This window comes from Citrus clementina, unplaced genomic scaffold (assembly GCF_000493195.1).
Source record: "Citrus clementina cultivar Clemenules unplaced genomic scaffold, Citrus_clementina_v1.0 scaffold_5, whole genome shotgun sequence".
In the NCBI taxonomy this organism is placed as follows: Eukaryota; Viridiplantae; Streptophyta; class Magnoliopsida; order Sapindales; family Rutaceae; genus Citrus; species Citrus x clementina.
In genome coordinates, this window is record NW_006262201.1 from 25998083 (window position 1) to 26012287 (window position 14205).

General features: G+C 36.1%; 2 protein-coding genes across 2 annotated transcripts; one reads left to right on the forward strand and one right to left on the reverse strand.

Annotated features, from left to right (window-relative positions):
* The first annotated feature begins 1258 nt into the window (after window positions 1-1258).
* Window positions 1259-8485, forward strand: LOC18042083 (DEAD-box ATP-dependent RNA helicase 5). Its single transcript, XM_006432588.2, has 13 exons — window positions 1259-2025; window positions 2099-2226; window positions 2814-2921; window positions 3766-3846; window positions 4453-4531; window positions 5037-5122; window positions 5230-5286; window positions 5378-5445; window positions 6438-6506; window positions 6668-6761; window positions 7064-7228; window positions 7876-7968; window positions 8127-8485. Exons 1-13 carry the CDS (start codon window positions 1407-1409, stop codon window positions 8220-8222), a joined length of 1743 nt encoding a protein of 580 aa, XP_006432651.1. The 5' UTR covers window positions 1259-1406; the 3' UTR covers window positions 8223-8485.
* A 948-nt stretch (window positions 8486-9433) lies between these two features.
* LOC18042874 (calcium-transporting ATPase 12, plasma membrane-type) lies at window positions 9434-12649 on the reverse strand. Its single transcript, XM_006432589.2, has one exon. It carries the CDS (start codon window positions 12565-12567, stop codon window positions 9493-9495), a length of 3075 nt encoding a protein of 1024 aa, XP_006432652.1. The 5' UTR covers window positions 12568-12649; the 3' UTR covers window positions 9434-9492.
* Window positions 12650-14205: the final 1556 nt, after the last annotated feature.

A 14205-nucleotide genomic window follows, 5' to 3' on the forward strand; every position in this document is an offset into this window, starting at 1 on the left:
ATATGGTGCTAAGGGCTTATCGTGCCAAATAATAATAACCTTATACTAGAGAGCCGGTGTAACCAAGGCGGTATCTAGACAAGATCAGTATTATTTGTCGACGATAAGTCAAATCATCCACAAAAACTAGAGGGGAAAAGAAAATAAATTTACCAAATAAAGCCCATGACATATGTTGAGACTTCACCTTCAACCCAAGCTTGAAAGGAAATTAGCTACTCATAATTGAACTAGGGGCAAAATGGGAATTTATTAAAATACAAAGAAAATACAAGATGGAGAAGGAATTACAGAAAATGGATCCCAAAAATGAATTCAGAGATATCAAATTAGGGGGGGGGAAGCCCCCTTTTTATAGATACATGGAGTAAATCATGGCCATCGGATTAAAAACAGTTTGGACGCTTAGGATTGCGCCACGTCATCAGTCAACAGTCCACGGTTTGACCACACGGATGAACAGTAACACGGTTTGACCCGGATGAACAGTAACACGGTTTAGTTGAAAATAATCATGTGTGATGCATGCACTGTACGCGAGATTTTTCGTCCACTGATATGCTGCCACGTCACCATCAACAGTACATAAGAATTTTAGTCCAACAGGATCGTGACACCTCATCAGTCAATGCCACATCATCGGTCAATGCCACGTCATCGATCCGTCTATGTGAACAGTGTCGTGAACAGTAACGTAGACAGTACCGTACATGTGAATAGTGCTATTTTTCCTTTTATGCTCCTCCTAAGGTTTTCGACCGTCCTGAGTTCGAAAGTGATGTCCGTTTTACCGTCTGATCTCTCCTTTATTGTGAAATGACTATAATACCCCTAAAATATATAAAATACTTAATTAAAATAAAACACACGGAATTAAATTAAAAGAAGGTTAAATTCATAAAAGTAAAGGTGTTAGTAAAACTTGTAGTGTAAAATGACGATTTTCTCCTTTATAAATATACATTTTCTAACACTCAACACCAGTGACCTATTTTGCCACCACTAGTTATAATAAGGTAATTTATTGTGTATAATTTATTTATTAAATATACTTAAAAAGAATGAATTTGTTTATAAAATCTGTTCTGTATTTCAAATTGAAGAGGCAGAGTAACCTATTCTTTCTTTTTTAAAGGGTATTTTGGTCTTTTTAAGGAAAATTTATCGTATTCATGAAACAAATGAGTATGGTGGCATTTTTTGTGAAATTCACCCACGTCCACGGCATATTCCATCCAAATTCGTCCACGTAACAGTCGTAAAACCCTAAAGAGTAAAACTATAAAATCCTTTTAGTGCCCAAAATTTGAAAGGCGGTTCTGCAATTTCGCATTAGCAGTTGGTTGAGCACGAGCTCGAGCTTCGTCTTCTACTTCACTTCTTCTTCTTCTTCATTCAATTCAGCAATGGGTGGAAAAATGAAAGATGCAACACTGCTCAGCGAACCCACAAACAACAACGCCACCACCCAACAAATCGAAAGCAATAAGAAAAAGAAGAACAAGAAGAACAAACACAAAGAGATTGAAGCCGAAGAAGAAGAAGAACAACAAAATGAACTGAATCTAAAACGAAAGCTTGAAGCAATTGAAACCGCCAATGGAGCTGAAAAGAAAAATAATAAGGAGAAGAAGGAGAAGAAGAAGCAGGAGAAAGAGCTCGAAGAAATTGAGATATCAGAACAGAGCCACGATGATGATGATGGTGGGCATAAGAAGAGGCAAAAGAAGAAGAAGAAGAAGAACAAGGAAGATGGAGATAAGGCAAATGGTAAAGAAAGTGAAAATGGTGACGATGAAACGATTAGCTTTTTTAAAGAAGAGGATGATGGGCAAGTAGTGGTTACTGGAAAGGATGTGAAAGAAGCTAAATATAAGGCATTGAAATCGTTTACTGAGTCTAAGCTTCCTGATGACGTATTGGGTTGCTGCAAGAATTTTAAGAATCCATCTCCGATTCAGTCTCATGCGTGGCCTTTCTTATTGAACGGTCGTGATTTTATAGGGATTGCAAAGACCGGCTCTGGTGGGTATATTGATTTGATTTTTTTTTTCCCCGGGTGGGTCGTGGATTTATGGTGTAATTTTTGGTTATTTAGGTAAGACAATAGCATTTGGGGTGCCGGCAATGATGCATGTGTTGAGTAACCGAAAGGGGAAGGCGGTGGGGAAGAGGGTGAATCCGCTTTGCCTTGTGCTTTCACCCACCAGAGAATTGGCTGACCAAGTATGTACCTATATGCCACTGTTCTGCTTTTAGGAATTGTGACTGCAGATGATTATTTGTGCTGAAGTTTTAGCTTTTAGATTACAAACAGAATGATACATTTTGAATGGTTGAAAGACTGCATCTTGGAATGCATAGTTTTGTGATTTTCATGGCAGAGTGTAGCACGAGGATTTTCTGGGAGTTGAGCCATTGTATTATTTTTCCAGTCCAGGCATGCAGTAACATAGATACTTGTTGAGTAGCAATAAGAGTAATCAAGCCACTTATCCTTATCTTTCAAAGGAAAAAAATGCTGCTTCTATCTTGCAATTATAATTGAATGTTAAAAAAATATATCCATCAGAAGCTATGGAGAGTTTATAAGTAGTAAAATGTTTGTTTGTGCTGTATTTCTGTTACCGCAGTATGAAACAAGCATGATCTTTTAGATTGTACCTATCTCATTTGTTTACAGGTTTTTTTGTGATGTTATTTTTCTTTTCATCCCTGTGTATGTTATCTCTTACCTGTCTTGTTTAGTTGATGCTATGAGAAACACTCCTCAAAGCATGAACTCAATTATTGACTTTCATTGCTGGTGGCAGATTTATGATGTTTTGAATGATGCTGGGAAACCTTGTGGTGTGAAGTCTGTTTGTGTGTATGGAGGAACCTCGAAACAACCTCAGATTACAGCCTTACGGTCTGGTGTTGTAAGTTAGTGTATTTCTTCTTTCTAATTGTTTTTGGCTAGCTTCACTTAGTTTTCTCTGTTCGGTTGTATATTAGGGATTCTAGACTCCTACTGTATGTGTCCTAACAGATATGAAGTTTGCATGATGTCTTTTATAGTCTTAGGTCTGAATCAGTTCCTAATTTGGATTGTTAGTTATGCGTAATTGATGCTTTGTTATTTATATTTATGTAATTACTCTAGATTGTGGTCCTCTGAGAAGTTAAGGTATAATTCAAGTCTCTTAATGCCAGTTTGATCTTTGCATATAATAAGATACCGAGTATTAGAGTCTGGCAGTTGTTTGGTCTCTTATGAGGCATGTTTCCCTAGTTTTCCTTCTGATCTTATTCATCACTTTTATGGTTCTTCATAGTTGAATTCTCATTTGTCAGATCTGTGTATTGCTTGTTTCTTAAAATAGCTCATTGAGACAGCTCTAACAACTCTAATTCTTAATTCTACTGTAACTACATACATCCCTATCAAAAGTTATGTACGCCTATCTTTAGATTTCTTATGCTAGAAAGGTATTGAAAATGAAGACATCAAGGTTGGCTATCATTCATTTGATGCTTTTAGATTGTGTGTGGCACACAGAGATAGATTTCTGTTGTCTTAATTTTATTGATCATGTGGAGATCTAGTTGAGTCTTTCTGATAGCATGGGGATAATTTGTCCCTTTTGTTTTCATTGGAAGCATATAGCTATTTTCTTGATTGCACCTATATATTATTCTATGATGTGGTAGTTGGAACTTGCCATATGCAAGATTTTCTTATAATTACCTAGTAAGATGACATTCTCTTTCTTATGTGCACAGGACATTGTGATTGGAACACCTGGTCGTTTGATAGATTTGATTGAAATGAATGTCTGCCACCTTTCGGAGGTTTCTTTTGTGGTAAGGACAGTCGTTTAGAATATTGGTCTTCTAATTACCATCTCTATGTATTGATTTAGTTATAAATAGCACTGGTGCTTTTTTCCCCTCCCCCCTCCAGATGTTGGAATTTCTTGTTTTGATTTGAGGGTGGGTTTAATGGGGGTTTATGTCTGGCCTATTACGTGGGAGACAAAATTTGCAAAGTTATTAAAATTATTACAAGATGGGATGAATAAAGTGGATGAGAAAAGGTAGAAAACCTCAAGAGTCTCTTAAGCCCTCTAGGTGTTTCAACTAGAGTATTTTCAAGGGAGTTTTTTAAAGGAAAGATAAGTAGAAGTTCTAATACAGTTTGTAAATGGCTTTGCCATCAGTAAATCGACTCCTTAACTCCTAACTTTGTAAGGGAAAGTGGATTCCTTAGCAAGATTTCCTAAATTCCTAAACAGAATCCAAATGAAACTGAGCAAGATTAAAAGTAGAAGAAAGAGCAATACATTTTAAGAGGAGTGCAGAAAATAAGTAATAGTGCTTTGTATGAGTGGAGCTTGTAAAATACTTTATTTTATAAAAATAAGTATTCAATATATTCTGAAATGACTTGATGTTTAAAACTTTCTGTAGGTCCTTGATGAAGCAGATCGGATGCTTGATATGGGATTCGAAGAGCCAGTTCGCTTTATTTTAAGCAAGATATCTTTGGGTATATGTTATATATGATTTTGTTTCGTCTCTTCCTTATAATTATCACCTGAAATCTTTTTGAACTGGAACAAGGTGTAGAGGCAGAATATTTTATTTGTGAGGGCCAACATGTAAAAACTATTAACATCAGATAATGAAATTTAAGCGGCCAAATACTTATGTGCCCTTTAATTTTCATTCCAAAACCTTTTTTTTTTTTTTTTAACCATTCTATTATTTACTTTTATTATTTTTTCTTTTTTGGTAATAGAAGTAGAAGTATAGAGTGAGAGAAACATAATCTAAAAAGATGTACAATAAGTTAAGAAGCTACCCTGGAAATCTTCTGTAATGATGTGTAAAAGTCTTCATCTTTTAATCATTGTTGCAGTGTCAATTGTAGTTGTATTTGGGCTTTTGTATCTTATATATGTGAATTTGCTTGGATACATTTTCAATCCAAATTAAATATGTTCATGACAGACATTTCCCTGACTTGGGAAAAAATTCTTAAAATTGTTCAGCTCGCCAGATGGTAATGTTCAGTGCTACGTGGCCTATAGAAGTTCATAAGTTAGCTGAAGAGTACATGGATCCTAATCCTGTTAAGGTGCGGATCTTCATTCATAAAGACATATTGGTCATTTATTTAATTTTTTTTTTTTTCAAATTCTTTTAAACCCTTGCCTTTCTTGAAAATAATTGGTTTTGTTTCAGGTGGTAGTTGGTTCAGAGGATTTGGCTGCCAACCATGATGTTATGCAAATTGTTGAGGTCAGGTTTTTCCCATGGGTGACCCATTTAGCCATCAGATATTTTTTTTTTCTCATAGGTGTATTTACAAACATTTCTCCTGCAAATTTAGGTCTTAGATGATCGTTCACGTGATCAGCGTTTGCTTGCATTGCTAGAAAAATATCACAAATCGCAAAGGTATTATTTGGTAATTTCTTGCAATTTTATTTTAATTTCTGATATATTTTGGGATCGCTTGCACATCTTCTACTGATTTATTGTATTGCTAAAATAGAAATTGGAATTTCGTGTTCAATCTGTTAGGTTGTGTGATTATCTAAATTAGTGAGGCGGAAGAAAAAGTACGGGGGAAAATGAAGAAAGAGAGGGGAGTTATGATCAAAATGAATTTGAAAAAAACATAACCTTTTATTCACCATTAATAGATTTTAAGGATAAACCTAACTGAAGAAGTAAGAGTAATATCCTTAAATTTTTAAAATCAGCATATTCTAGAACCTTTCTTCTTCAATGTAAAAGACTTGTGGGCAAGCAAATTCTGGATCTGCTTTTTTGAAATGGATCAATTCAGATATTGCTTCAGATAATTTAGGTTCCAAACATCTATTCTGGGAAACACTTTAGAACTGGGATAAGGCAACATATCAACTGTTGAACTAGCCCAAAACAGTGGAAGCCTGCTGGGGTTCGCGTATTTTGTGTATTATGGCTGGAAGCACTTTGGAACATTTTTTTTTATAGTTTATTTTATTTTGTTTTTTATAATAGCCAAACTTGGGGATGAAAAATTAGAAAACATAAAGTACTAGTTGGAGATAGAAAACATAACAGATAGAGATAAAGAAAGTATAAAGAGCGGACTAGAGGGGAAGAAATAGAATACAAAATAGGGAGGACAAAAGTAAGATGCAGACAAAGAAGCAGAAGGAGAGGAGATATGTCATCGTGACTAAAATTATGTATATATTCATTCTCTCTGCCTGGGAACAGTAATAAACCTAATACATTATTACAAAATTCATAATATAATTCAAATCAAGATTCTTCTCAAATAGGAAAACAAAGAGTAATATTCTTGCATTTCTAAATTTAAAATATTTTCTTGAAAATGTCTTTTGGTGTTTAGTGGTACTACATCCTTTTGATATGGAACTTATACTTGTGTTCAGGAACAGAGTATTAGTTTTTGCCTTGTACCAGCTGGAAGCTGATCGTCTTGAAAATATGCTGCGGCGAAGGTAAATTTTTGTTATCTTGGTGTTATAGTTTTTGGTGTATCAGGCAGCTTCGTTCTGCCTATGGCATCAAGCAGCTGGAGGTAGAACTGTGTTGATGAATCCCATTTGCCTCTAAGTTTTGAGTTTTAATTTATTTATTTTTCTTTTTCTTTTGCTCTCAGTGGTTGGAAGGTCGTTGCAATACATGGTAAGAAAGCACAGCATGAACGTACAAAGTCACTGTCATTATTCAAGGAGGGAACTTGTCCATTGATGGTATGCATCTGCAAATCAGTATTTTGACTACAATAGTGGAAGCATTGTGGTGTAGTAATTCTCTGGGATTTCTGCAAACTAAAAGGAAATGAAATTGTTAAAAAAAAAAAACAAAAAAATACAGTGATATGCAGATCCAAACTGGTAAATCTGTTTCTGATTAACTAAATATGGTGTAAGAAAAGCACAACATGATTATTGCAATTAATGATTGGGTGTAATATTAATTCTAAATTTTTGTCATCTCTTTTATATTTGCAAGAACTTGATTGTCGTAGTATTGACAATGAATGTATTTGCAGGTTGCTACTGACGTTGCTGCACGAGGATTGGATATTCCAGATGTTGAAGTAGTTATTAACTATTCTTTCCCTTTAACCACGGAGGATTATGTTCACAGAATTGGTAGGACTGGCCGGGCCGGTAAGAAGGGTGTCTCTCACACATTCTTCACAAATCATAATAAGGTAGCATATCAAACTTTTTTATGTTATCTTTGCTTGAATTCTGGAGTCAAAAATATTATATTGGATAAAAGCTCGTTTCATCCCTATATTTTAAGATTAGTGCCCATTTAGTCCCTGTATTTTTTAAAATGCCTCAAAACATCCTTACCCTTTAAATTATTGACATCCCTACTGTTACTTTTTTGTTTCTTTTGACTTGGTTTTACAATATTACCCTCTTACAATAATGTTTCTTTTTATAAAATTAATAAAAAGAAAAAAATTAAATTATCTTTTTTTTGGACATTGGTAATAAAAAAAATTAATATATTAATTCCTCAGCAGTGTGTTCCAAAAAAGTAACATATATTAATTTTATTTCTATTTTATTTTTTGAGATTAAATTGATAATTAATTTTTTTCTTTTTACTAATGTCCAAAAAAAATAATGTAAGAGGGTAATATTGTAAAATTTAAGCCAAAAGCAACAAAAAGTGAGAGGAAATGTGATAATAATTTAATGTCGGGGATGTTTTGAGGTATTTTTAAAAATATAGGGACTGAACGAGTACTAACCTCAAAATATAGGGACTAAACGAGATTTTACCCTATTATATCCTTGTGTTATGCCAAATATCTTGTTTTAGCTAATGACATTGCTATTACAGGCACTTGCTGGGGAGCTGGTGAATGTTCTCAGAGAAGCTAGACAAGTTGTGCCAGATGCTCTTCTGAAATTTGGCACTCATGTAAAGAAGAAGGTGTACATTTCTATCCTTTTTGATACCTTTTTTTTTTTTTTCATTCGATTTGCTGTGTATCCACTTGCTTGGCACATTTGTTTGGAAATGTTTTGCAAACATGCATGGTCATCTGTTTTCTGCTCTGAATTAGTTTACACTGCCACATTGCATTGCAGGAGTCCAAGCTGTATGGAGCTCACTTCAGAGAAATTTCGGCTGATGCTCCCAAGGCTAAAAAAATAACATTTAACAACTCTGATGATGAAGACTGATTCATGTATTGTTGCCCCTGAAACTCATGTCGGGCTAGCGGCAAGATATATAGGAATATAGGATTAGCTATTATTGAAATTGAGAAACAAATTTCTAAGTTGCTATGGTCTATTTTTGGTAAGCTAATCCATTTTTTACTTTTACAAACAGCTGCAAGATAGACATTGAACACGCATCAATCTGCCGATATGTAAACTTCATGCTTGTACAAGCTTTCCAAGCTTCTTTTGGTTATGTAAACAAGTTATTCATTGGTCCTTTCCTACATGTGTATCGCTGCTTTGTCCCATAAGGGTAATTTACTCATTTCTAACTCAGCAGGTTAAGAATCGTGACTTTAGCGTGTTGACAACTTATTTTGTTAGACAGCATCTTTTGAATTGGCCCTTTTGTTGTAGTGATGGTGAAAATGCACCAAATAATTTTGTAACTTGTTAAACTCAGGTACATTAAACACAAGTGCAGAAACTTCTAATCATCTTTTCCGTCATTATTTTGTGGACTAAAAATTGTGGAGTAGAGTTAGCAAAATGAAAGCTCAATGGAAAGTGCCTTTCGATCAAAATCAAATATGCAGGCAGTCTTAAAATTTAAAAGAAGGAAGCAATCAATATAAGAGTAGAAAGTTTAGGTACGAAAAGTGCAGCATTTCTCTAGAAATTATTGTACAAACTGGGCTTGTACAAGCATTAACGCTGGTTTCCATTGAACTAGACATTTTCCGCAAGGGATATTAGGGAATCGCTTTGTAATTTCTCATTACATCTTTAGTCTTTACAAACTAATTCTATGGCTGGGGTTAAATGCATCCAGCGGCTGCTGCATGTAGTACTTACACATTGCAGCTTTCACTTGTTTTTATTCCATTGCACGTGTTTGTTGAAAGCAATGAAGTGTGATATTGCTCCGGAGCTTCACTGGGACATTTCAACAAACACTTAGTACTTTTAACGGACTTATCACTTCTAACAAACACCTGCTCGACTAACATTTCTTACTTCTTTTATAGTCAAGGAATCCTCTTCTCCAAGTTTAATGTTTAGTACATGCTAAAGATATATGTATTCTATAACTATATATTTAATTGGTCAAATGAAATTCTAAGGACCTGATGAAGCAATAGACTTTTCCCTTTTATTCAAAATAAATTTCATTATGAACTAATTAGCTATTAGACTTATATTTACAGATCGAGCTAAGAAACTTATGAAACTAAACAAAGATAAAAGAAAATATTAACAGATAGAGAATTGATTATGGATTTGTGATTCATGAAGCTCTTTGCTTGAAAAGCAGCTGCGTGCCAGAAACGGGAATGCACTTGAAGAGAAAACCAATTGGCCAAGACATAGCTGCAATGCCAATACAAGCTGCCCATTGCCCCCAGTTCAGCCTCTCAGTATCAGCAAACTTCTTCAGAAACTCTACCATTATGAGTTGAAGAACAATGGTAATTCCAATGATTGCTAGAAACAACTTGTTCTTGTGTATCCCTTTGAATATATTCTTCTTCTCAAGTTTCCTAGCATTGAACTCATTGAAGATTTGGCAGAAGACAAAAGTATTGAAAATCATGGTATCTTTAACACTTTCATTCACGCTGAAGATTGATCTTCCTTTAAATTGCAGAGTCAGTAAGATGGTCACCTGATAAATGGCCTGAGGGATGAGATTCCTCCACATGAGTTTTGTTATCAGAGGCTCGGATCGGCCAACGGGAGGCTTTGACATGAGATCATTGGTGGGCTGCTCAGTGGCCAATGCCAATGCTCCTAGTGTATCCATTATCAGGTTCACCCAGAGCAGCTGAACAGCAGTTAGTGGGACTTTTCCTGAAGAAACAGCAGCAACAAAGTTGATGACAAGAGCAGCAACATTGACTGTGAGCTGAAATTGAAGGAATTTCTGAATGTTGTTGTAGACACATCGTCCCCATCTCAGAACTGTCACTACAGAGGTGAAGTTATCATCCATAATGACGATATCTGAGCTCTCCTTTGCCACTTCAGTTCCTTGAATTCCCATCGAGAGTCCTATATCTGCTGCCTTTAGAGCAGGAGCATCATTTGTGCCATCGCCAGTCACTGCTACAACATGGCCTTTCTGCTTCAAGCTTTGAACCATCAGAAGCTTGTCTAGTGGGGAAGACCTTGCCATCACTCTGATACTTTCAATCTTTGCCACTCTTTCTTCAGCTGAGAGACTTCTAAATTTCACACCTTCGATTACTGCATCATCATTGTTTAAACCCACATCAGGGTTCAGGATTCCACATTCAATAGCTATGGCTCTAGCCGTGTGCACATTGTCTCCAGTTACCATCTTGACATTCACCCCTGCATTTCTACAACATTCAACTGCTGCTCTGACACCTGGACGACAAGGATCCTTCAAACCCACAAGCCCCAACAAGGTCAGTCCAGTTTCTTCAAGCTTCTCCTGGACTTGCCCATCAGCTTCTGCAACTTTAGTGTGAGCAAAAGCAATGCATCTTAAGCTCTTGGCTGCCATGTCCTTGATAACTATCTCAATTTGCTTTCTCGCTTCACCATCCAAGACTCTGATTGTCCCACTTTTGACATAATAATGAGAACACATGGCCAGTATCATCTCTGCAGCTCCCTTCCAGTGTATGTGAACCGTCTTTTCACAGATCCTCTTCACCAAAACTCCACTTCTCTTTTTCTCTGAATTGAAGGCCTCCACGTTGATTACTTTACAGCACTGTTTCGGCTCATCAACATTCATCCCCAAATCAAGCACAGCCCAAGAAAGAATTGCCTTCTCAGTTGGGCTACCAGTAATCTCAGGAGTCGATTCAGAATTCGATTTGTAAACATTACCAATGGTGTTTAAACCAACTGCATCTTGCAGCAACTCGTAGAGATTATGTGCTAATCCTGAGGAACTAGCATTGCCCGTCATTGCTTCTTTTCCAATCCAGAATTCCGTAACCTTCATTTGATTTAAAGTGAGAGTGCCTGTTTTGTCAGTGCAAATGGTTGTTACAGAGCCCATAGTCTCACAAGCAGAGAGCTTTCTTACCATAGCATGTTCCTTCATCATTCTCTTCATCGAAAAAGCCAGCGTAAGAGTAACAGCAAGAGGCAAGCCTTCAGGAATTGCCACAACAATAATGGTGACAGCAGCAGCAATAATGTTGATCACAGAATTCATCACATCATCGACCTTCGTCTTCCTCCCGAGAAATTCTCTTTTTCCTGTCTCATCTCTTGTGTTTCCTGTGAAGTACCGAATCAACATAACCGCAAGCACAAGAACAGCCACTGTTAACCCAATCTTCCCAATGCAAGAAGTCAGCTTGTTGAGCCGAGCTTGCAATGGCGTCTCCTCATTCAACTCGTGGCTAATAGAGCTCATCATTTCACCCCAAGCAGTGCTCATTCCAACAGAAGTGACCAGCATGAAGCCATAGCCATCGGTCACTTTAGTACCCGAAAGCAAGAAAGGACTCTTCTCATCAACTTCAACATGATCACTTTCCCCAGTCATGCTAGACTCATCAACCTTCAGAGAATGGCCGTTCAAGAACAACCCATCAGCCGGAATTTGATCACCAGTCTTCAAACAAACAATTTCACCAACAACAACATCAAAGATTGACAAACCCTGGCGCCTGCCATCTCTCACAACTTCAATTCTTATATCACTGCTCTCATCAGCAAGAGCCTGAAATTGTCTACTCTGCTTAAAATTACTCACAGCAGAGACGATGACAACTAAAAATACAGCAAATATGATACTACCGCCATCGAACCAGCCTTCTTTCAAGCCTTCTTGTTTAATGCCAAAACCCAGAGAGAGTAAAGCACAAACCAAGAGTATGATAATAGTTGTATCTTTAAGTGCCTCAAAAACAAAACTTATAAAGCTTTTTGCTTTTGGTCTTTTGTACCTGTTTGCTCCGAAAACATTGATCCTGTGACCAAGATCAGCTTTATTGCCACTGATGCCACGTTTGGTATCACTTTCAAGAATCGCAGCAACTTGATTAACTCCTCCAAGATTACTCAAGGACTCAAAACTCTTCTCTTTCACCATCTTCGAGAGCATCTGCTTGTTGACCCCGACAAAGGGAACTTCATGGTCGTCACTGGTACTAATGTCGACGGCAACGTAAGAGAGGGAGCGAAGCAAGATTTGGTTGTTGTTTTGAAGACACTTTCTGGACATTGAAACAAGAGCTCTGGTGAAGCATATGACTCTAAAGGCCATTCGCCACCTTCTTTGGTGGCGTTTTGAAAGCACCAAGAGGTCAAGTTCTAATTCATTGATCGGCATTGTATTTTCAATTGGTTTCCGAGACCTAAGAGTTAAAGACATGGCTAAAAAACAATAACAAGAACAAAGATCAAGAATTTGTAACAATGGAACGAGTATGTAATTTGTAACAATGGAACGAGTATGTAACTCTGTGAATGGGTTCACTTTTTATATGTAACAATCGTCCCAGAGAATTTCTCTGTGACCGTTACACAGGAAGCTACAGTGCAGGTTCTTGGCTCCTTCCTAGGTCATTTATTTCGAATACGAGACGTTAGAAATAGAATAAATTTTACTAAATTTGGAATATACACTTGTAAGCTATGCAGGCTTTTGCATTCAAGCGATAAAAGAAGAAATCTTATTTTTCTTCATTTTTATTGATTACCTTATAAGAAACGACATGGTGTGTCATTTATCCAGGGGTAATTAAAGACTTTCGCAAGTTATAAGTGAATTAATTACATTATGACTCCTTGTTGAATGTCATTCTATTCGAAATAAAATATTTGAGATACAATTTTAAGAAATGTATCCAGAAAAAAATTTGTATCTTGAAAATTTCTCATAAATTAACAACCTTACAGCGCAAGGATTCTCTTGCCTAACAGCCTAAGTAAAGCATAAATTTTCCTTCAAAGCTGTATGATTTCATATTCTTTAGCCGCTCCATGAAGTATTTGATGATGTTTGCTGTATATATTCGAATTGATTTTCACAAAAAGGAGTTACTTTCTGCGGAAACTACTCTTTTGCCCCCCGTAGTTTGAGTCATTCATCAATTACTACATAAAGTTTTAAACATTACCCAGAAAATCTCTGTCGTTACTTCTGTAGTTATTGGATACAATGAGTAGATTTTCACGGAAACAAATACATAGCAAAAACCTATTTATTCTTTTTTTCATTTTAAAGTATATAGACTAACTGAGTAATTCGCTCCAAGTCTCAAATTATAGGGAGGAAACGGACATTTACTTTCATATTCACAAACTTTTCTTTCCATATACTTAGCTTCTTGCCTGACAATCTCGATGGCTTCTTTGAGATGCTACGCGCACAAGCACAATCAATTGAAAACCCTCTTTGAAGTCACGCATGGGATCGGATATCAATTTAGTACTGACTTTTACTGTAAATTGGACAAACAATTGCACATGGAATGTAAAGGGTGATTTTCCTTGTTCTGACATTGAAGTGGTCTTCAAGCAAAGACCTTGGTCAAGAAAACTTATGAATGGGGACAAAGTCATGAGTTGGCTCAGTTGATTAACTATATATGATTCGATTTTTTTTCCTAAATTGTAGAAAATTTTTACACACATAACCAAAATTCTCTTATTATGCACGAGTTTCTTCGGAGTACAACTTCAGGCGGTGATAGTGATTTAGGTTTGAAAATATTGTTTTAAGTATTTCTGTAAGTAGAATTTTTTTTCCCCCTCAAGTTGATTAGATAGAGAATTTAGCTAAAAATAATAAAGAAAAAAAAATGCTTTCGTGGAAATTGGATGGTCTTTCTTCTGTTCAACGAATAATGAATGCATTTTAATTTGGCAGTTAGGGAATTCGAGAAATTTTCAATATTCATTCATTCACTCTGTGTTTATCTGTATTTTCAATTTTCAATTTTCAATATTCATTCATTCCTAAATTGTGATCTTCATTGAGCACAATGTTGTGCGAGTTTTTTGGCTT